Source organism: Mus caroli, unplaced genomic scaffold, assembly GCF_978045245.1.
Source record: "Mus caroli unplaced genomic scaffold, Mus_caroli_1 scaffold_2, whole genome shotgun sequence".
Taxonomy (NCBI): domain Eukaryota; kingdom Metazoa; phylum Chordata; class Mammalia; order Rodentia; family Muridae; genus Mus; species Mus caroli.
In genome coordinates, this window is record NW_028227257.1 from 120709160 (window position 1) to 120732842 (window position 23683).

The following is a 23683-nucleotide window of genomic DNA, read 5'->3' on the forward strand; positions in this document are numbered from 1 at the left end:
TACAGACGATTATCACCATCTTCATATGCAAAGTAAATTAATTTATTTCAGGCCAGGTCTCATGCTGGTCTAGAACTCACTACACAGACCATGTTGTCCTCCAGTCACAGAGATCAGTCGGCCTCTGCCTCCTGAGTCCTGGGATTAAAGGTGTGCCCTGCCATTCAAAGTGAATTCTTTAAAGAACCTAGAATACAAGGTTTCATACTCTGTTTTCATGGTAAGAGGAGAAAGTGTCCTGATTATTTCCTGTGAGTAAAGGAAAGATTGTTTTTCTTGTTCTGCAGCTGACTACAAATGGATTTGTGACTTTATTTAGAAAGGCCTTAGTAAGTGTATTAATTGTGCTGTCTTTGGCACTATTTGACTACACTGGTCCAAGCTGCCTCGGGAATCAGGATGCTCTTCTCAACGCAAAGTCAGACAGAGAACAGAACTCTGACTTTGAAGGTGAAAGTGACATCTCTGTGCCTGTCCGATCGTTTGGATGATTGCTTGGTACGGAGTTGGGTCCATTTTGTAGGTTTTCATTGTTAGATTTGGTTTTATTTTTCTCAAGAACAAAAGAGTGTAATGTCACAGCGATGTACCTGTATTGACAAAACTGACCACTTCCTCAGTTCAGATACAAAAATTATTTTCTAGGCATCTGTTCTAACATCTGAAATTCAAACTACTGAGTGTCTTCTAGTCATAACCTTAAAATGGTTTTGTGTTTCTGGAAACATTCTGTAGGGTTTGAAGAGTATAACTTAAAGAAGAAAATATAATATAAAAATTGAATAGCTATTTTTGTAAGCTTCGAGAATGCTGCAATTAGGTAACGCTCGTCTGTTGTCTCTGAACGACTTTAAGTGTGTTTTTTTCCCCTCCCAGGACATTTATTCAGAGCAGCTGGGGATCAGCCGTTTAACCTGTCCACAGTGCCGAGTGCCTTCCCAATGGTCAGCCACCCAGGCTTTGGTCTACATTCAGCCAGCTCAGGGCATTCAGAATTTGGTGGTTTGGGGACACTTGGTACACCCACAGCCTTAGCCGCACATCCCCAGCTAACATCTTTTCCAGGTAAAAAACCTTTATGGTGTAGGAAAGGAGAAAAGCTTGGGAAAGCCCGGGCAGTGTTTGTTTCTTAAACTGAGCAGCAGAGTGGCATGTGCTAGACTCTGGGGCAAGAATTGGCTCCACTTTATCACATGCAGCAAACTGGAGCTCGATATGTGTGTTAAAGCATGCATCATTCACTCAATTAGATACTCACTTGTCCTAGAACGAATAATTAAGGCAAGTGTTTCTGGTTCGTTTACCAAAGTATTAGATGTAGAAAATGTACTGTGCGTGTACAGTTTTAATTCTTCTCAGCTTTGAGTGTGTGTGTTCAATGTACATGTGTACATTTTCATGTGTCTCTGTGTGTTTTGTATGTTCTCATGGATACCCATGTGGGAATTTACTTGTGGAAGGCCAGAGTTTGAAGTCAAGTGACTTCCTGTCACTCTAATGCTGATTTTTGACATAGGGTTCCCCTGAATCTGGAGCTCTCTGGTTCACGAGATTGAGCAGCCAGCGAGCTCCAGATTTCTCTCTGTTCCCAGGTGTGTGCTTGACTTTTTCTGCTTTCTCCATGGGATTGGTCTTGGTCCTCACACACTAGTGGCACATGCTTAACTGCCTAAACTATCCATTATGTAAACAGTCCCATTATCTAATTTTTAAGTCAAGTATTTAACTTGGCTTAGCAGTGTCCTCTGTGGTAGAATGCTTGGGTAGCATATATGAGTCCCTGGGTTAGACACCCAGCACTGGGAAAGAGTACCTTACAGTCTAAACCTAGACTTAGGTTTTTATGTTTCTTTACTTTTTAGGAAGGTGAGGCTCAATCTTAAATTTTTTGTACTTTTTCCCATTTGAAAACTGTTTCCGAAGCATATTTGGAATACATTTCCACTACAGTTAGGCAGTTGGCTCTTGTGCATGGCCAGGGCCAGTGTGAGATGGGATTCTGTAGACCGGACACACAGTAGCTGAGCTCACACAACTTTCCCTGAAAGTCCGGATGATCTAACTGTATTCTGCAGGGATTAATGTCACCTTTTAGAAAGGAAGTGTGTTTCACTAGGACAGTGTTTAAATTGCTAGAACTTGGATTTAAATCTGGCCTTGGACAAATCTCTGACCTCTCAGCCTTGGGTATTCAAACCTGTAAACTTGAAACCTTGCCCGCTTTCCAGGGCCACCTAAAGACTGGGGGAGACAGCGTGTGTAGAGATGTCTACAGTGTTTGGCACGCGTTAGTCCAGATCGCTAACTCACTATTTTTTCCTCTTTAATGGCTGACAAGGTATCTACTGCTTCTTTAAAAAGAACCCAAGTATCTTTTGAAACTAGAGAGAGAATATAGAAGTGGTTACTTGTGGATTTCAAGTATTATTATCTCTGGATGCATGTTATTTCTTTAATTTTATTGCCTTGAAGAGAGGGGATGGTAGAGAAGTTTTATGAGTGGACAGAGTCTTGACCAAATCTTAATAACATTTCCTTAATATATTAATAGGAACTAAACTTTTTCTCACTATATAGACCCTAGAGCTCTTCTATTTAGACCAGGCTGGCTTCAAACTTACAGAGCTCTCCCTGCCTTTTCTTCTGCCTCCTGAGCACCACCATACCTAGCTTGTTCTGTTTCTAACATGGTTATTCAGTATCAACAGCCACCTCCTGAAACCAAAGAGCTTGAAATAAAATCTAAATAGTTCACAGTAATTTAGGAGTTACTGATACCTTCAGTACTTTTATTGTCTTGTGATAGTTTATTATAGTGCTGCTTTTGAACATTTATAACTTATATTAAAATACTGTATTAAACCCAATTATTGGAAAGATGATCAAATGAGTATTAAGAAATAACTTGTATGCGATGGTACTTCCAAAATATAAAAACCAACCTAGGGCCAGCAAGACAGCTCAGTGGGAAAGCTTGCTGCCAAGCCTTGACCTGAGTTCAATTCATGGGACCCATGTGGTACAAAGAGATAACCTATTCCCTCTAGTTGCCCTCTGGCCTGTACATGCACATACGTGTGAATGAATGTGTGCATACACATATACAACAAATATGTGAAAAGTATTTTAAGAACATCTGACATAAAGAAGCAACATGCTTCTTGAACCTACATATTTACCAATAATTTCTGGAGAAACACACCAGCACTCTATTTTATGGATTGCTGAAGGGTAGATAATTATAAAACAGAAGCATTATAATCTAAGTAGTAAGGTACGTGTATGTGTATGAACTTCTTTGAAAAATGGGCGGAGATTATGGTTGATTTTAGAGAACCTACTTTTAAATTACACTTTGATACAATAACTTAAATAAATTATAATTCATAACGGTAAACACTTCAGGAAAAAAGTCTCCCCATAAATACGAGGAAGTCACAAGAAGATAGATACTATTAGCAATTTTAAGTAAGGTATAGTTTTTTTATGAAGATACATATATCTAAGGTATTTTTCATTTCAAAGAACAAATATAAACTTATATAGGATATTACTATAATCTAATTTTTATCATATATTGAAATAATATTTTATGAAATTAATTTAAAAATATTTGAAATTCCTTGTGTTTACATTTTAATGCTATAATCTGTGAAGTGTTGGGTTGTATCAGGCTTTTATATATGAGTGATTTTAAAAATCTGCCATATCAGAGGCAGGTATGCAGGTAGGTGAGTGTATGCAGGTAGGTGAATGTATGCAGGTAGGTGAGTGTATGCAGGTAGGTGAGTGTATGCAGGTAGGTGAGTGTATGCAGGTAGGTGAGTGTATGCAGGTAGGTGAGTGTCAACCCTGAAAAGCAGAAGATCACAAGTTTGATGCCAGCCTGGGCTAAATAGTGAAGCCGTGGTGCCAACAAGCCAAGCGGCAGAGAAGTGCACTGCAGATCAGACTGAGATTTGGTGCATAGCCTGAAATGTCCGCACTCCTCCCTGGAAATGGTTGCTGTGGCTGCTGCAGCATTTCTTGGGATTTTCAGTTTGCTGGGAAGTTCACCTTGCACCTACTTATGTTATGCCTGTTTAATATCTTCCATTTGGTATGGAAGTTATTTTGTGACTAAAATGTGTTTCTGATTTTCCTCAATTTGAAATCTGTGTAAATTTTTCACTGAAAAGTTGTAATTTCATTTGAAATAATATCAGACATTTATCTTCAAAACTGGTCCTTGTCTTTATCTAACCAATTGTATATGTTTGTCTCTGAGCGGGCCTCTCCCGACATACAGTTTCCCTATTATTTTTCTCTAATGTCTGCTGTGTACCTACTTACTACTGACATTCTGAGGTACATTGTAATTTTTTTTCTGAGCTTGATTATTCCAATAACATTTGAATCTTGTGCTCTAACTACTTAGTTTTTGACCTATTCTTACGTCCAGCCTTAAAACATGGGTTAGAGGTGTAAACAATGCGTTATGGCCAGAGTCTGTTTTTAGCAACTAAGGAGAAACTAAGTTGCAAACCTATGCGTGCAGATAGGAATGAGCTGTGTAGATACTCCCCTCCCCCAACACACACACACACACCCTCCCTTTTCCCATCTAAATGCATCTACACAGTGGTTGAGTGACAGGAGTTTTCACACAGCTTTCAGGGTACCGTACGCTAAATGACCGCAGTTGCATCAATGGCTTTTGCAGTGTTTTGCTTACATTGTTCATGACACCTCTGGGAATGCCAGTGACCTTGAACGCTTCACCCTTACATAATGAAGGCATGTTCCTAGAACTTTTTAAAGATGCTATAGTACAATCTCCTGACACGATGTGGGTGTTTTTGTCTAATGTTCTTGTGTCTGTTCCAGTCAAAGAAATAATGCCATATTGTTTAGGAGACTTGTATGAAAGAGAACTAACTTTGAAATTTAGCGGATTAGCCAGTTGAAGATTGTTTCCAGGATGTGGTATGAGGCAATTCAGGATCATTCTTTGGATGATTACCAAATTCCTCCTCCCTCCCACCCTTTTTTTTGAGACAGGGTTTCACTATGTAATCCTGGCTATCCCGGAACTCGGCCTCCAGACCAGGCTGGTATCTTGGAGATCCACCTGCCTGTGAGACTAAAGTCCTGTGCCACCACTGCCTGGTTCAGATCTCATTTTAATCTACACTCTTCCTTGAAAAATGCATTTTATAAAAAATTGGCTTTTCTCCCCCATAAGAGTTTTAATGAAGAACTACTGTTTGAATATCTGAATTTCGTTCCATGGTTTTTTTTTCATTTTGGTTATTTTGTACTATAAAAAATTCACTATCATCTGTAATTCATGAAGAATGTAAAGGAAAACAAGCTGTCTTTATAAATTTTAAAGCTAGAAGCTTTGTAAGACTAGATTTTTAACTAAAAACTAAGTGTTTTGGAAATTTTCTTTGAGAACTTATTTCTACATGTTTGTTTTTGTTCGGCTATAGAATTACTTCATCCGTAAATACATTTGAGATATGCTAGACTTATCTGATAGTATTAATTTCCCCCCTGCTCCCTGATTTGTGAAAGCCAGATTGATACTGTATATAACTGGAGGAACATCTTAAGAGGCTGCAGGTGTGAACTTCAAATCTAAATTCTTAGATAAATACAGATTTAACTCTTTTCTTTTCCTTATTAATTTAATAAATAGATGTATGAATTTAAATGGTTATTTTTATATTCTAAGTTTTAGCTTTTTTTTTTTTTTAACATTGTGAAAAACATCCTTTTTGGCTTGAATCTAGAAAATAGTTAAGGGAAGGTTCTTCAATCATGGCCTAATAATAAGGGAGATGGTTATACAAATTCAAATTACAGGTTTACAGTGAAAAGATTCTCAGAGCTATGTGACTTGAGCAGTTCTAGCTTGGCAGAAACTTGAAACATTGTTTCTGCAATAAGATGCAACAAATAGCCTCTGCCTGACTTGCGCAGCTCACTCAGTCCTTCCTGTTGCCCTGCTTGGTTTTAAGGTGCAGAGTGGTGGCGAGCCACAGATGGCCACTCTCGTGCTGGAACACCCTTCTTTCCACCATTACTGGGAATTCCACCACTGTTTGCTCCTCCAGCCCAGAATCACGATTCGTCATTCCATTCGAGGACTTCTGGGAAGAGCAGTCGAAATGGTCCTGAGAAAGGTACTGGCATCCGCAGGAGTGAAGGACCAGAAACCTGTCCCCACACCTCTTTGCAGCAGTTTGGTTTTAAGAACATTTTTCCAGCCTTGTGCTAGTTGCTTCTATATCATCTTTCTTGATCCTTATAACAATCCTTTCATATCTCAAGTCTCCTGATTTTGCAACCACCGTTAAATACTCGAGTTAGGAAATACTGATGTGAATTACCCAGGATCTGAACCCAGCCCTACAGCTCTTTCCTTGGTATGTCATTATCTCTTAGGCAGAACTCGAGTTTAGTTTATCCAAACCATTCCCCTATTACTGTGTTTTCCTTTTAAATGATCAGGATCTCTGTGGACTCTAAGTATTGTTACAAGAGTGTTTAGAAGTTGCAGTGTTGTAGCTAGCCCATTGCTTATTCATATGGACAATGCTTACATGGGATTTGTTTTCTAAACATGTTTGTTTAACGTCTATGGTAGTCACTCAGGTTAATGCTAGTGACTTAGTCAGTTGAATTTAATGCGTTCATAGTGTTGCATATTGGCCACCCTCCAACATACTCTAAAAATTTATCTCCAACAGTTCTTCACCCTTTAAAATAAACCCCTCCCAGGCCCATTGTGAGCATTAGTTTGTATCTTGTTTCTACAGTATGCATGATGAATCCTTCATGTAGAGGAATGATATGTCACTTTTAGTGAGTATCTTTTTTCTTTTTCTTTTTTTTAATGATTTATTTATTTTATTTATATGAGTACATTGTAGCTGTCTTCAGGCACACCAGAAGAGGGCATCAGATCTTCTTATAGATGGTTGTGAGACACCATGTGGTTGCTGGGAATTGAACTCAGGACCTCTGGAAGAGCAGTCAGTGCTCTTCACTGCTGAGTCATCTCTCCAGCCCCGTGACTGTCTGTTTTCACTCACAGTTGCACATACACAACAATACATACCCTACTCCTTGTTCTGGCCAAATACTGTCCCAATATATAAACCTGTTTATTTTCAAGGTATAAATGGGTCCGTTAATGGAAACAGTGCAGCATCAGTACTTGGTGTCAATGCATCTGTACTAGCCACTCCTGCTTCAAGTTCCATGGGACAGAATCAAAGCACAAGCTCAGGTGGAGGAACCCTAAAGTGTCATCAGGAGCAAAACAAAAGCCAGCCTGTGGACGCCAGAGCCGACAGAATCAAAGATAAGGTAAGCTGTTTCCTCAAGAAAAGTACAAAGTGCAGCATTCTAGAAGGGAAGTATTTTAGAAGCCAAGCTTCCAGAAGTGTCTATTTTTATAGTGTAGTGCTGACATTTGACTAGATGTCTTGGCCAGTTAAATCCCGAGGACCTATACAAATAATATAATCGGTAGTAGCAGTTATGGGCCAAGCTCTTCAGCGGTGAGGATTGCACCTAGGGACACACACACACACACACACACACACACACACACACGCACGCACTCGCACGCACACACACACACACACACACACACACACACACACACACACACGGAGCTTGCATCATGCCACTGAGTGAGGCTCCAGCTCCCGTGGAGCTGATGGAGACATGCTAGATGACAGCTCTATTCTAAGTGCTGTACATAGTGATTTCAGTTTTCCCTGTGTATTCGGTGGGTGCTAGTACACATTGGAAAATAACACACTGGGAAAAGAGTAATTATTCTGTAAGTAGTTATTCTGCTGAGTCAGAATTTTAAGGCAAACATGTTAACTCCAGAGTCTATAGTTTAGGGGCAACAAAGCTAAGAAAGTGCTGTTATGGGAAATTTCATATAATCTCAGCAGACCAGTTACTCCTATAGACTGAACAATTTCCACAGTGAGGAGGTTCTGTCTCTGTATGCAGGCTTTCAGTTTACTGTCTCTGAGCACTAACTTCCTTGTTTCATGCTTTGCTGTTTGCTGTAACATTAGGCCTTCTTAAGAGAGGGTCCTGATCTTGGATCAGCCTGATCTACATAGCAAATTCCAGGCTGCTGGAGAGAGAGAGACCCTGTCAGAAACAGAGCAATAGCAAAAACCCAAGAGACTAGGAACAGTGTCCTATACGAGGAGATTTTTGTTCCTCGTTTAGTTTTTCTTTCTCTTTCTCTCTGTGTCGGTCTCTCTTTAAATTCTGTGTATATGGTGTTTTTTGCCTTCATGTTTGTCTACACATGTGCAGTACACATGGAGGCCAGAAAAGAGGGTCGGGGTCCCAGCCTAAGTTACAGTTGTGAGTTGCCTTGTGGGTCCTGAGGATTGAACCTGAGTGTTCTGGAAGAGCAGCCTCTGTCTTAACTACTGAGTCATCTGTCCAGCGTTAAATGTACTGTTTCTTTTAGGCCATCCTGTCAGTGGGTTAATTCCTTGCCAACTGAGGGCCTCCTGACTGGTGGTATCCAGATACATGTAGTGCTGTACATACAGAGAATCCAAATTGTGTACACCGTCTAGTGTACTTCATCGACATTGCTGCAGTTTATAAGCCAGTTTTGCTGAGAAATTAATGGGTACCTTTCTAGATAATTTTTCTGGCACCCCAGCTCAAAGGACATCAGTCTAATTCCCCGGGCTCTATATTGGACAGTGTGTCCTGTGTGCCAGGGCCTTGGCCCATAGGATCCGGTGGGCAAGAGCTACTTTCCCTCAACAGATCTGAAGCTTAGCCTTCGGTGAATGGGGATCATGGGGAAGATGCCCTCCTTAATCCTGCAGAAAAATGGCTCTCGGCTATCTCTGTATTATTTAGAGGGGTGCCCTTTATTGTTTTCATAGGACATCTTTTACAAGTAAAATTGCAAGGTAATTCTTAGAGCTCTGCTTGCTTTGTTTTGAGACAGGGTGTTTCTTTGTGGACCACACTGGCCTGGAACTTAAGCATCTCCTGCCTCACCTCCTACATGCTGAGGCGGCTGGTGTGTATTTGTCCAGCCAACTACTTGAAAATTCTTTGTTACCCTCTTTGGTTAAGATTGCTAATATGTATCACTCTTTTTTTGCTATAGAATTGGTTTCAGATGTGCCATTAGTATCTAATTTGCTCCTGTGATAAAGTCATCCAAGTTCAATCATTCCGAGCTTTTGACTTCCTTATTCACATAAAGCAAGGGAAACCCTGACATGGCAGCTTCCATGAAGTGCAGGTTTTGTTTATTCAGCTTCAGCTACATTTTACTTTGTTCTCTTTCCCTTGATCTCTGTTTTCTCAGCAGAGAAGAGATATTTCCCAGAATATAGCACGCCCCAGAAAAGCTTGGCAGATGTCATCTGGTGTCTCTAAGAAGCTTACTGAGTGTCTGTCTCCACAGTCCTTTACAGGGCTCCAAACCAACACGATCTTCTGCTTCAAACAGCACCGAGCAAAGCTGAAGGAAGAGCGGCCTCTCTCTGGGGCACTCTCCCACCTGCTCTCTCAGGCTGTTCTTAGGTCTCCCTCAGGATCATGTCCAAGGACAGTCCTATCAGTTTAAGCAACAAGGGCCTGTTTCTGAGCTCTCTCTGGCCTCTCTGCATGTCATACACTGAGGGACACACTGCATATTCTCGCCTTCCATGCTGTGTGGCACAGATCTCTTGCATGATGTCACTGGAGATCTGTCTGAACTGTATGATTAAATGCCAGTTGTCTCTACTTTTAATTTTTTTTAAAGATTTATTTATTTTTATTTTTATGACTACACAATAGCTGTCTTCACACCAGAAGGGGGCATCAGATCCCATTGTAGATGGTCGTGAGCCCCCATGCGGTTGCTGGGAATTGAACTCAGGACCTCTAAAAGAGCAGTCAGTGCTCTTAACCACTGAGCCCTGTCTCCAGCCCTTGTCTGTACTTTTAAAGTCTGTGTCATCTGACCTGAAGCTTCTGACAGGTTCAAGGCATTGCACAAAACACTTGTAGGGTGTGAGTGTGAAAGAGCCCTAATTTTCTTTTCTAAGTGAGGAATCTGCACTGATATTGTTACAGAGATTAGCACTCCTCACTCAAACCTCTTATCATATTGATAATGAGGAGCTCATATTGAAACTTAACTACAGACACCCCTCCTTTGCCAACTGTTCAGACAGATCTGAGGCCCCATATTGGCACATATAAACAACTCAATAAAAGTTTCAGTGTACAGAGATTGACTACTAAGTCTTAATTAATCTTAGAATTTAATCATAACAAAATTTATGATTTCATATAACCTTAAGTACTTTTGAGTAATACATGTGCCAACATGTATTATGGTAGCATTGCTTAATTAAAGTGAACATAAACGCCTTCATCTTGACTCTGTATTTTCAAGATTAGAAGCTTTATAAAGTTGCCTCACTCGCTTTTCTCATGTATAGTCTGAAATTTGTTGAGATATTTTGTGTGTCCATCCTTGAGGGCAGAGCACTGATCTCAGACCTGCTCAGCAGAGCCACTAAGAAGTACGTGGTTTTCCTGGATGGTGAGAACACATGTGTTTATAGACATGGCCGGTTTGAAAGTTACATAAGGTTGAATGTATTCTACTCTTGCAACTATATAAATTTCTGTTCTGTGGAGCAAATGCCATCTTTTAAAGATGTTAAAGAATATACAATGACAGAGCTGCTATGGACAAAGTATGCAGTGACCCCTCCCCCCAAAAAATATTAAGCATTAATTACAGAATTATAGTATGATCCAGCCATTCCATTTGTGGCTGCATTCCTCAAATATTTAAATGAAGAGTCTTAAATATATGAGCCCCTAGGTTAATTATCTGTGGTAGCTAAAAAAAGTTTGATTCTTTCTAAGAGAGATTCCTGTGCATGTGGGCTTGGGCTCAGGTCACCACACGTGTGGCCGTCAGAGCACACTTTGGAGAACTGTTCCCCTTTCTACTATGTGGGCTGTCACTTTAGTCCTTGACCATCTGACTGGTCCAGGAGATTGTGTTTAATGGGTTTAGTGTTTCTGTGTCACAAGATGAAAAGAGTTCTGAACGTATATTCTGATAATTATGTACCAGTCTGAATGTACTTAATAGTACTGAGCTGTGGACTTAAATGCTCAAATGTTTACATGGAAAGAGCAGGTTTTCGGTGGCCTCCCTGTGTCGTTACTCCTTCAGCAGTATCCGCTGCTCTCAAGATAAAATGCACTCACCCTTCGCTCTTACCCAGAGGTCTCCTGGCCCACCCTTCCTTATCTCCTGGCGCTCTTTTCTAGTTCACTGTGCTGTAACTGATCTAGCTGACTTTCTCTTTTGACTGTGTGCAGAACCTTTCAGTTAGTGGCTTTCTCCATGCTGTTCCTCCTGTCCTGCAGTGTTCCAGCCTTACATCTCCATAGGCTGCTGTCCTCTCTGGGGCCTCCACCCACAGGGTACCTGATGACAGCAACCAAATCCTTGCCTTCCCCTCTAGCATGTGAAGTGGTAAATGCTCCTGTTTTATAAATGGTCTTTACACTCACAAGTTTACAAGTCATATGTGGATTCATGTCTCCTGTCCTCACTAGCCAATTCAGTTTTCTCATATCCTGAATCCCCAAAGTGTCCAGCACCTATACTTAGCAGATAATAGTCTTGAACATGTCTTTGTTAGATACTGAAAAAAGTTTACAGTGATAAATGAACATTCATGAGAGTTCTAGAGACTCTGAGATCAGATGGAGTAAAATTATTCGTCTCTCCTTTTATCCTCTTTATGAACTCAGGATGATTTTAAAGCAGTATTTGTGAAAGTAAACGACATTACCTAATTAATTTGCAAATAAAGCACTCCTAGGAGCTGTGGAAATGAAATTGTTCAGATCCAAACCTACTTCTGCCCTTTCTCGAGTGCCACTCTAATTCTGATACTTGTCTCCGAGCTTCCGGGGGTTTGTCATCCTTCCTGACATTATCAGTCCATACTCTGCAGTGACCAGCTTATCAGAATCACATTGGCTGTTCAGGAATGGTGACCTCCCTCCCTGTTCGTGAATGAACTCTTATCTACCTTTCAGCTTCAGGACTTCCACCAGAAGTACACATGAAGGATGTGTAGTCCCCATTCCCTTGTTATCTTTAAACATAAGATTGTGTACACGTCGTGTGAGTGTTGAAATGAAATTCTCTGCTGGATATGTGTTGGTGCCATACTCACTTGCTTTCTAGGCAGAAGTGGTCACTTCAGCTCAGATACATAACTTGCTGGCTATACTCAGATACCTATAACAGATACTGGCTGCAGAGGAGTTGCTCCTTTGCCAAATGGTAGATTTAACATTAACAGTGTTCTTTCCCATTGGCCTCTACCTATCTTGTCCTTCTCACCTTGCTATTCCCACACCACTCAGATTCAGTTTATTTGCCCCAGAGAGGATGAGGCAGATGCCACAGGGAATGACGAGGCACTTAGTCCCCTGGTGGAGGTCGTGTCTGTGGAAGCCAAGGCTGCAGCTTCCATTCGGTTTTCCATTCGGTCTTTTGTCCCCCAGTGCCAGTGGTCACAACATCTGTGTTTATGTGAGGACTGAAACTTGCAATTTATTTATTTTTTTCAATATTTCATTCTTTGTCTGGCAGTAAATGCTACTGAGTGATAGGGACTGGCTACGAGTTGTATGTCATGGTGCCGCGGTATCCTTTCAGCATCCCTTCCTCGCTGTCTTCCTATCAGTTAGCTTGTAAGAGTGTGACATAACTTTTTATAGTTCATCTCATGCTCTGTTTGTTATAATTCACCTCACAGTTATGTTTTATGCAGTACTCATTCCTTTTTATTTGATATTTAATATCCATACATTCCTAGAATGGGTTTGGCTGCAGTCTGTCTTCTCTGTTCCTTCTTGCTCCAGTTTCTCCCACATTCCCCTCCCAACCCCATGTGCTTGCTGCTGTGTACTTGTGTGTACTCCTCCCCATACGTGCTCTGTCCCCTCCTCTTCCCCTCACTCCCTCCTCCTCATTACCATGAGTCCATGTCGTGTTACCAACGGGGTACATGAGCATGTACCCCGTTGGAGGGTGAGTAACCCTTCACTGCCCACATCCTAAGAACTGTGGTTTTGCTTCTCCCCGTGGCCATCAGTTGCCACTAGCTTCTCAGTAGCCCTGAAACTACCAGAGCGCCTTCCCTGTCATTTCTGGAGCCTTTGCTGGCTTGCACTTCAGCAGGTCTTGTACATGTCAGTGAACAAGGAAGACACTGTTTCCACCCCTCCCTGCAGGGTCTACAGGCAGCCACCCCTTCTGGCTATTTCTTAAACATAAGACTTCTTTTTCATATGAACTATATTATCCTTTTCTGTCAGCTTTCAATACTTTTTTTTCCAATAAAGCCTTGAATATTTTAGAAATTTATTTTTCTCCCTATGTGAATTCTCCCCCTAAGACAAGTTTCCCTATGACGCCCTCACTGTTCTGGACTCACTATGTAGACTCGGATAGTCTAAGACTGGTGGAGACTTCTCTCTCGGCCTCTTGAGCACTGGGTTGATACGAAACATTTTTATACAGGACTCCTCTCCTCACCACCACACCATACATCTTTTGCTGTCTGCCTTGTCTTCTGGCTGTCACTCAGAACTGGATGTCATTGTTGGCTTTTATACTAAGAATCTCTTCCCCTTCTCCCCCGACATTAGACTGACATTAGACATCATGTACACAAAGATTCACTGGGTCACACAGTTATAGTAGGTGCCTGGAAAGGTGGTTTGGCCTGTCTTAGGTCAAGGTCTGTCTGCTTACTCCACATCAAATCTGTGTCATTATTTTGTAAACTGCAGTTTTGAATGTTGCACTATTTGAAGCATGGCTGTGACATAGGTAACTGTACAATATTTGTATACATATATATTTTAACTGTTCTACATGTGACAGTGTCTACTATTAAAGCCATATTTTATGTTTTATATATAAGAATACAATTTGTACATTAAGTAACATAATAGAATTATATTTTTAAATAGAAGAGTGTAGGGGATTTTTCTCGGGTTACAAAACTCCCCACCTCATAACATTTTTTTTTAAATGAGTTTTTTTCTAAGCAGATTAATAGGGCAAATAGGTTCAGTGACTAGCCATGTCAAGACTTACACTGATGGTGTTCTGTCAGATAAGTTGGCTAATAATAACCCTTATGCCATATGCTCTCTCTTTTGTTAATGATGTTTTAATATGGAAGCTATCATTTGAAAACTAAAAGAGCATGCCTTCTACTGAGGCCTGAATTTATTTTTAAAGAATAATCTTGACAAATAATGACTCTTTCTCTAGAAACCAAGGAAGAAGGCTATGGAAAGTTCTAGCAACAGTGATAGTGACTCAGGCACATCGTCAGACACCTCGAGTGAAGGCATTAGCAGCAGTGACTCAGACGATCTGGAAGAGGAAGAGGAAGACGATCAAAGCGTGGAGGAGAGTGAAGATGACGATTCTGACTCAGAGACTGAAGCACAACACAAAAGTAACAACCAGGTATGTTTCGCTCGCATGCAGAGCTCAGGACCAGTGCAGTCACCTCCTCTCCACTCGGTGCCATTCTTCACCTTCAGTCCTTTCATACAGAACACTACCTTTAAGGGTCTTTGGTTATGTTGTAGGGAACTTTGTGTCATGTCTCTGTCATCAGCGATTAGCAGAACTTTCTCAAGTATTTACATTTTTTTTCCAGGTGCTATTACATGGTATTTCAGACCCAAAAACAGATGGACAGAAAGCAACTGACAAAGCCCAGGAAAGAAGAACACACCAGCCATTACCTCCTGTGTCTGAGTCCCAGACGCACCCACCATTCCAGTCCCAGCAGAAGCAGCCTCAGGTTCTCTCACAGCAGCTTCCGTTTATTTTCCAAAGCTCTCAGGCAAAGGAGGAGTCTGTGACCAAACACACCAGTGTAATACAGTCGACGGGACTGGTGTCCAATGTGAAACCTTTGTCTTTGGTAAATCAAGCCAAAAAGGAAACTTACAGGAAACTCGTAGTTCCTTCTCCTGATGTACTTAAAGCAGGGAATAAAAATACCTCTGAAGAATCTAGTTCTTTGACCAGTGAATTGCGATCCAAACGGGTAAGCTCAATATCACGTACACAAGAATTTTACTGCTAGAAGACAAGTGGGGCTCGGGTGTACCGATGAGTGGAGCACATGCTCGAACGCGGAGCATGGCAGTGGGATTGAGGAGAGGAGAAAAAGGCTTTCTGCTGTGGGTGTAACTCAGTGGTAGAGGGCTTATCCTCACGTACATACCTGTTTCCTGTGCTTCTGAAACACTAGTGTGTCATCCCACCTCTACCCCCATGCACTCCTGCATTGTCAGTAAGAGGATACTATAGTTGAGGAAGGCATGTTTTATAGCTATTTTGTTTAAAATTAATGCCTCTTTATTTTACACTATATTCTGTGTAGAAAGGATTAACTCTTACATAATTTTCTTTTACTCTTAGAATTTATAGATTGTTAAATATATATTTAAAATATAAATACATTTAATAAATATGATATATTATTATATACAATTCATTAAATATATTATTAAATATGAATAAATATAAGTATATTTTAAAAATATAACTATAAAAAACCCTTTTTACCATTAGAATGGTATGTATTCCTGTATTTGTGTTGATTGTAGGTTTTAATCTTCTTTGTCTGTGGTTGGTGTGTTTGGTATGCCGGTGATTCTGGCTACATATGAGTATATAGAGGCCAGAGAGGGATGTCAGATATGCCGCTCTATCAAGCGCCACTTTATCCATCTGAGATAGGACCTAGAACTAGCTTGGCAGCGGCTAGCCCAAAGATACCAGCTCCTTTGCCCTGCCCTACCAGAACTGACCTTTGGAATTTATAGTAGCCAACCTTTTAAGTGGCTTCTAGTGATTTGAACTCAGGTCCTCATGTTTGCAGAGCAAGCCACCTTAGCCACTGAGCGATCTCTGTAGCCCCAGCTATTGATTTTTAAGTGCCAGCCTGCATTTACTCATTAGTTAATATCATATATTAGTGTTAAATGCTATTAGCTTCATTTACAAGTGATAAACTTGAGATTTATAGAATTAATCTTATATAACTCAATTTAATAATTCAGTTCTTTATAGCAACTCTCACAGGATCACATTTGTGATGTAGTTAGAATCCAGATGATGGCTATATAGTACTAGAATCCTTATTTCTTTCTCCTTTCTTTGTTTACATTTTTGTTGATTGTGTGTCCATGTGCACATATGTGCATGAGCCCTAAAACGTGTGGGTGGGAACCAGTTCTCTCCTTCTACTATGTAGGTCCTGGGAATCAAAGTCAGGTTCTTGGGCTTAGTGGCAGCCCGTTTATCTGCTCAGCCACCTCACCAGCCCTACCGCCCTCATCTTTAACAATATAACAAGTGTATTTTCTTTTCTTTTCAAGAAAGAAAGAGAAGAAGAGAAAAGAAAATCTTTCCTGTGTTCTTTACTCTCAATTCTTCTGATGATGTTATGAACTAGATCAAAGAAACAGATGATCTGAATAAATTATGACGGTCTGAAAGCCAGGTTTTGCATTAGATCATCTGAGAAAGTTTAAGAAAAATATTCTGTGAAAGAAATTAAGCCAGACTCTGATGTGGTAGAACTACAGTGTGTGGCTTGTTAAAGCTTCCTTGATAACTGAGATGTGTAGCCAGATGCAGTAGGCACCAGTCTAACAATGAGCAGTGATCCGGATATAACTTGTACTCCTCAAACCCAGCAAGGATTAATCAACACCACGTGGTTTCCTTCCTAGCAGCAAGCTAAGTAAGCTAAGAGTGACACTGTCTGGCTTTAGAGTTTCCTTAATGAATTATTCCACTTTCAGATAAATGAATTCACAGAGCTATCTTATGAGTTACTTTTGCTCCAAATAAGTACTTGCTTTTGGTCTCCTAAATGTTGCTTATAAATAATTCTATAAAATAATTCCCTGCTGGGGCGATGCTCTGTGGGAACAAACAGACACTTGCTGGGCAGGCGAGACAGCTGAGTTTGCATTCTTGGCACCTACATAAGATGCTAGACCACGTCCATGTGTGCCCAGAGCCCTGCCACTGTGGGAAGTGGAGACGGGAGAATTGTTTGAGCTTGCCAGCTGCTAGCCTAGCTCCACATTCAACAAGAGATCCTGTCTCAAAGGAATCAAGCATAAAACAATAGAGCAACTCTCTCCGTGTCTATCTCTGGCCTGTGCAATGCAGCAGTGCACAAATGTGTACATGCACATGCATGCCACATACAAAAAGTAACTGAGTAGTTCTATGGTTACTGAAGAGCCATTTATTAAATAGGTTACAGAGCTGCAGAGATGGCTCAGCAGTTAAGAACACTGACTGCTCTTCCAGAGGTCCTGAGTTCAATTCTCAGCAACCACATGGTGGCTCACAACCATCTGTAATGGAACCCGATGCCCTCTTCTGGTATGTCTGAAGACAGCTACAGTGGACTCATATACATTAAATAAATAATAAATAATTTAAATAGGTTACATAGTCTCTTAATGAACTAAAGCTAGGATCATTATACATACAGTCCTATGTCTGTACTAAACCATGTAAAGAAACTCTGTAAGACTCAGGTTAAAGTCACTTGCTATTGCTGTAACAAATGAAAGTTCAGAGTTAAAGGGGTTTAAAACAAGCATTCTAATTAAAAAATTATGTTTTTACTGTATAAAGACCATTCCAGAAGTATACCTAAGTTACTGAGATGATGATAATTCATTGCGAATAGTTCAGCGAGCAGATACTTTGTTTCCTTTATGTATGAATTTCTTGTGTGTATTTGTGCGTGCTGTGCACATGTGTGTGTGTGTCCAAGTCTGGTGCTTGCACAGGCATCTAATCCCCTGGAACTGGAGTTACATATGGTTGTAAGCTACGTGTGGATGCTGTGAACAAAATGTGCATTTTCTGCAAGAACAGCAAGGGTTCTTAACCACAGAACGTTTCTCAATAGTCTCTCCAGCCATGTGATTAGATCTGTATTAGATTCAGCTCTAAATAGTGTTATCCACACACCTCATTTACTGTTAACAGAGCATTTTGTCCATATTTTTCTTGATATAATTTTCTTTATAGAACATTTTAAAATATACTGAATTTTGCTTACTTTTTATGACAGTCTCTCTTGTTCCATGCTACCTGCTATTAATTCTTTGGCCTTATCCTTAATCTATGAACTTCTGATTTATTTTCTATCATTGATTCCTTCAGTGCTTACATTGTGAACATGTAATTTAAATGGATAAGTATAAATTCAATGTATATAGCCATGGAGTAGAACTTGACAGACCTCTGTAAGTCAGGTCTGATCGGGAGGGTACTTTGCATTTGCTGAAATGAGGGCAAGGGACAGTGAGGGGAAGGCATCAGGTGGGTGGGGGATGACACCCAGCCTGCCTCTCCCCTTTGCTATCGGGTAGTCGATGCTCTAAAACAGTGATTGCACACACTATTTTTAGACCCTTTCCTAACATCATGTATACTCTTGAGATTAACTGACAGTAGCCTTGGGACAAATGCAATAATCTTTGTGTATTCCTGTAACCTGTTAACCCGTGGGGTAAACCTATGGTGTGAGAGTCTTTAGAATTATAGCAAGGAGCAATTGCTGAAAATCAAAATAGGAATGCGCAGTGTAGGATTATCTTTCATTTAACCATGTGGCCCAATATTAGAAGAAATCATGTTAGTAAAAGGGATATTATATGCCAGCTATATTCTAAGAGATACAACACATTGGAGTTTTCTGTCAGAAAATTGTATCACAGATTTATAAAGGTATTTTATCTGAGAATCATAGTATATACACCAAAGGGACATATTGAATGATTAACTAGTTAACATTTTCCTGGGGGTTGTTTTTTGTATGAATGTAGTAGCATTTGTTTACAAAGAATTATTTGAGTAATGTAATTTTTTCTCTGTGTGCCTGCTTTCACTGTATTGAGCTAGAATGGGCAGTGTGTGTACTTGATACCCAAGGGCATTAGAAGGGGCGGGGGGTGTCAGATCCCCTCGAACTGGAGTTGTGGTTGGTTGAAAGCCATCATATAGATTCTAGGAAATGACCTGTTGCTTTCTGAAAGAGCAATAAATGCTCTTAACCACTGGGTTATCTTTCCAGCCTCTTATTTTAGAAAGTAACAAAACCAGCCAGGCCGTGGTGGCACACACCTTTAATCCCAGTACTCAGGAGACAGAGGCAGGTGGTTGTCCATACTGAGGCCAGCCTGGTTGACAGAGCTACAGGACAGCAGGGCTACACTGAGAAACCCTGTCTTGAAAAACAAAACAAATTAGCAAAATATGTTTTAATAATTCTAAATCATTATATATTATCTCAATTATAACAGTAAAATCTACTTTTTTATTATCAAGTAGTTCCTTTTTAAAGATTTAATTGTTTTCTTATTATACGTGAATGGATATTTTTTCTGCATGTATGTCTGTGTTCTACATGTGTGCCTGGTACCCAGGAAGACTAGAAGGGTTTATGGGAACCCCTGTACTTGAATTATGGACAACTGTGAGCCACCAGATGTCTATTTGCTGGAAATTAAAGCAGGTTCTCTGGAAGAGCAGCCCGTGGTCTTAACCACTGTGCCCCTGAATTTAGCCCCTGAAGTACTATTTCAGATTTTTAATATCTGGTTTCTAATTTTTACCTATAGAAGTAAATTTTGTGAATTTATTGTCTATACATTTTCCCAAGAAAATTGTATTCTACTTGTTTTCCTCCCGTGCTGGATATTGAACTCAGCACCTTGTGTATGCTGGGAATATTCAGTTAGTAACCTAGTACCCAGTTCCCAGTTGCCCCCCCCCCAGTACCTTAAATTTTTGCTTTGAAAATAAGTTGAATATAATGACTCATGTCTCTAATGTCAGCTGAGGCTGAAGCAAGAAAATTATAGTGAGTTGGAGAAACCTTGGGTAATAATGTGCCCAGAGTGACCTGCACTCTAGAATAAGATTCTAGCTCAAAAAGTAAGAAATAAACAGACCATTTTTTTCTTCCTCAAAAATTCATTTTGTAATCTAGTGTTATTCGTTTCAGGTGTGTTTCAAGAACAGGGCTCTAGATAATGTTTCTAGAAGACCGTTAAGAGAGAATTTCTGCTTCGGAAATTTATCAAACAGTGAAAACTTAACTCTTTAAAGCATTATACACATGTAAACTATACATAGAACCAAGTTTTTGGGACACATGCTGTAATCCCAGAATTTAGGAGTTCAAGGCCAGCCTAGCCTAGCTACATGAATGATAATTTGTCTCAACAAAGAAAAAAAAGAAACCAAACAACTGATCGATCATGGAATATCAGCTGGGTGGAGCACTGGGGATGGAATGAGGGATGTTTCTGTCTGAGAGGAATGTGGAAAACTGCCTGAAGAATGGACAGGGCTTCATGCTCCTGAAACAGTTCTGTAGACAAAGGATTTTAGCAAAATGTGGGAGGAGGAAGGTGCCACGTGACTCAGGTCTAAGCAGCTGCCCGACCAGCTAGAAAGCTGCCTAGTGACTAGCCATGAAATGATTTGCATCTAACTGAGGTTGACAGGGCTCCCTGAAGCTACTCAAAGAAAACTAATGCAATACAAAGTTTGTATTCATATGTGGTATTTACTAGGAGTTGGACAGGAAGACTTAACAGCAATATCCTAAATTTGAGCAATATTTCATGAAAGAATCCAAAGACAGCATAATGGACTAGCTGGTAAAGTGTTTTTGTTTTTTTTTTTTGTTTTTTGTTTTTTAATTTATTTTTTTTATTAGGTATTTTCCTCGTTTACATTTTCAATGCTATCCCAAAAGTCCCCCATACCCACCCCCCCAATCCCCTACCCACCCACTCCCCCTTTTTGGCCCTGGGGTTCCCCTGTACTGGGGCATATAAAGTTTGCAAGTCCAATGGGCCTCTCTTTCCAGTGATGGCCGACTAGGCCATCTTTTGATACATATGCAGCTAGAGACAAGAGCTCCGGGGTACTGGTTAGTACATATTGTTGTTCCACCTATAGGGTTGCAGATCCCTTTAGCTCCTTGGATACTTTCTCTAGCTCCTCCATTGGGAGCCCTGTGATCCATCCAATAGCTGACTGTGAGCATCCACTTCTGGGAGAGGGAGACAGTTTTAGGGCCTCAGACTAGGCTATTGTGAATATGAGAACAGCAGTCAGGAGAGGGGACAGTCAAGAGGCATGTGTGTTCTGAGTGGTTAAAACAGATGAGAGTATGGACACAGGATGTCTAAGCAAGGTCTGATAGCCCCTTGTGGCTGCTGACATTCCTTTCCCTGCGCCTGGACGTCACAGTGTAAGTTTCTCTGCACAGCTGTGTTCTGATACTGACAAACAGAAGCAGTCTCTGTCTCCCGGCCTTCTCATTTTGTTTTTAACTTGTGTTTCACCAGGAACAATATAAGCAGACATTCCCATCACAAGGAAAGAAACAGGAGATGGGGAAGAGCCTGAAGAAGGTTATTGCAGCTTTGTCAAATACTAAAGCAACCTCTAGCTCACCAGCACATCCAAAACTACCACTAGATAACAACCACCCTAATCCATTTTTGACAAATGCACTTTTAGGGAATCACCAACCAAATGGAGTCATTCAAAGCGTCATTCAAGAAGCTCCGTTAGCGCTAACTACCAAAACGAAAATGCAGAGTAAGATTAACGAAAATGTCTCAAGTAGCACCCCGTTCTCCTCACCTGTCAATCTGAGCACGAGTGGGAGGAGAACCCCTGGCAGTCAGACTCCAGCGCTGCCCTCTGCCTCGCCCATCCTGCACAGCAGTGGGAAGGAAAAGCGGGTCAGCAATGACGCAACCCCGCTCAAAGCGCACCATCACTCTCATCCGGCTGCGGCGGCGGCGGCAGCGGCCTTGGTGGAACAGTTTAGAGGAACAGATTCAGACATTCCCAGTAGTAAGGACTCTGAGGATTCAAATGAGGACGAGGAGGAAGATGATGAGGAAGAAGATGAAGAGGATGATGAAGATGATGAGTCTGATGACAGTCAATCAGGTTATTTTCTGCTTTAACTTTTAAAGTTTGTTTTTAAGTGTATGCAGCAGAAAGTTTTCTAAAACGTCTTAATTTTCACACTTAGACTCACCGCCACTCACTGATTTCTTACAGCCGATAAGACGTAAAATTGGTTCTGAGACTGTAAGTTAAATCTTAGCTTGGGGTTCCCCTGGCATTAGTGACTAATTGTAAAGTGCTGGTGCATGAATCAAACAGTTTGATCAGGTTGCTGAGTTTCCATTTCATCATGACCACTTACACAGTGCAACTGTTATGTTTTCAAAACTAATTTTAAGCCAGGTGGTGGTGACTCGTCCTCTCAATCCCAGCACTGTGGAAACACACAGGCAGATTGAAACCAATAATAACAATAATAACAACAACAGCAGCTAATAATTATGACCCATGTTAGCTGCATACGCCTTTAATCCCAGCACTTGGGAGGCAGAGGCAGTGGCAGGTGGATCTCTGTGAGTTCGAGACCAGCCTGCTCTACAGAGTGAGTTCCAGGACAGCCAGGACTGGGCAGAGAAACCCTGTCTGAGGTAGGGTGGGGTGAGTGGGTGGATTATGCGTTAATTTAGAATTTCACTCAATGTGTTTTGAGCATACCTTGCCCCTCTCTCGCTCCTCACCACGCCCCATCCCCTCCCGCAACGCCTTCTCCATTACCCTACCAAGGCCAGCTAGTGCTGCCCAGGTATTCTTGGGTGCGCTTCATTTCCTTCTGCTACCTATTAAAACACTACTACCTATCTTTAAAATGGAAAATTTTGCACCATGGTCATTTAAAGAACCAAAACCTTAAGTCCCTTTCTTTTTTTTTTTTTTTTTTTTTTTTTTTTTTTTTTTTGGTTTTTCGAGACAGGGTTTCCCTGTGTAGCCCTGGCTGTCCTGGAACTCACTTTGTAGACCAGGCTGGCCTCGAACTCAGAAATCCGCCTGCCTCTGCCTCCCGAGTGCTGGGATTAAAGGCGTGCGCCACCACGCCCGGCTCTTAAGTCCCTTTCGATTGCAGGATTTATTAAACGACATAGGGTCATCATCTTATGCCTTGACTTCATCTACTCTCTCTAGCGGTTTGGTTTGGTTTTTATAAATAGAGATTGCTTTTAAATTCATAAAATGAAAGATAAGTTAAAATATAAATACAGAAATGATACAGAAATGATGTATGTATTAATGTTTGTATATGGATTTGTTGCTGTTCTGACAGGAATTTTTTAGTAACTAACGAGGATAGGAAAATAGTCCTTCTACAGTTGAACATTCTACTATTGTACAATCCCGAAAGGCATTGACTGTCTGTATCAGGGCTTTTTAAAAACCAGCTTTCATTGAGCCCCCGTGCGGGCAATATACCAGACCAAACAGTGCCACCGAGATGCTGGCTGGGCACCTTTGTAGTACAGCCCTCTGTTTATCCCGTGTTTAATCCACTCTTGTATGTCATATGTCTAGAGGAGTATGTGCTGACTAACATATGTATTAACTTCACAGACTTCACAACCAGGACAGGCCTGCCTCCCT

General features: G+C 40.8%; 1 protein-coding gene across 27 annotated transcripts in view; it reads left to right on the plus strand.

Moving 5' to 3' along the window:
• The window catches only part of Baz2b (bromodomain adjacent to zinc finger domain 2B), a 390581-nt gene that overhangs the window by 304074 nt on the left and 62824 nt on the right, over window positions 1-23683 (plus strand). For 24 of the 27 annotated variants that reach the window (XM_085834857.1, XM_085834859.1, XM_085834860.1 and 21 more), the window contains 6 exons: window positions 877-1065; window positions 6006-6170; window positions 7166-7359; window positions 14381-14581; window positions 14778-15173; window positions 21535-22150. In XM_085834857.1, coding sequence (XP_085690983.1) covers window positions 877-1065; window positions 6006-6170; window positions 7166-7359; window positions 14381-14581; window positions 14778-15173; window positions 21535-22150 — 1761 coding nt within the window. The remainder of the gene's footprint in view (window positions 1-876; window positions 1066-6005; window positions 6171-7165; window positions 7360-14380; window positions 14582-14777; window positions 15174-21534; window positions 22151-23683) is intronic. The other 3 variants (XM_085834878.1, XM_085834879.1, XM_085834880.1) reach the window with 1 other exon arrangement.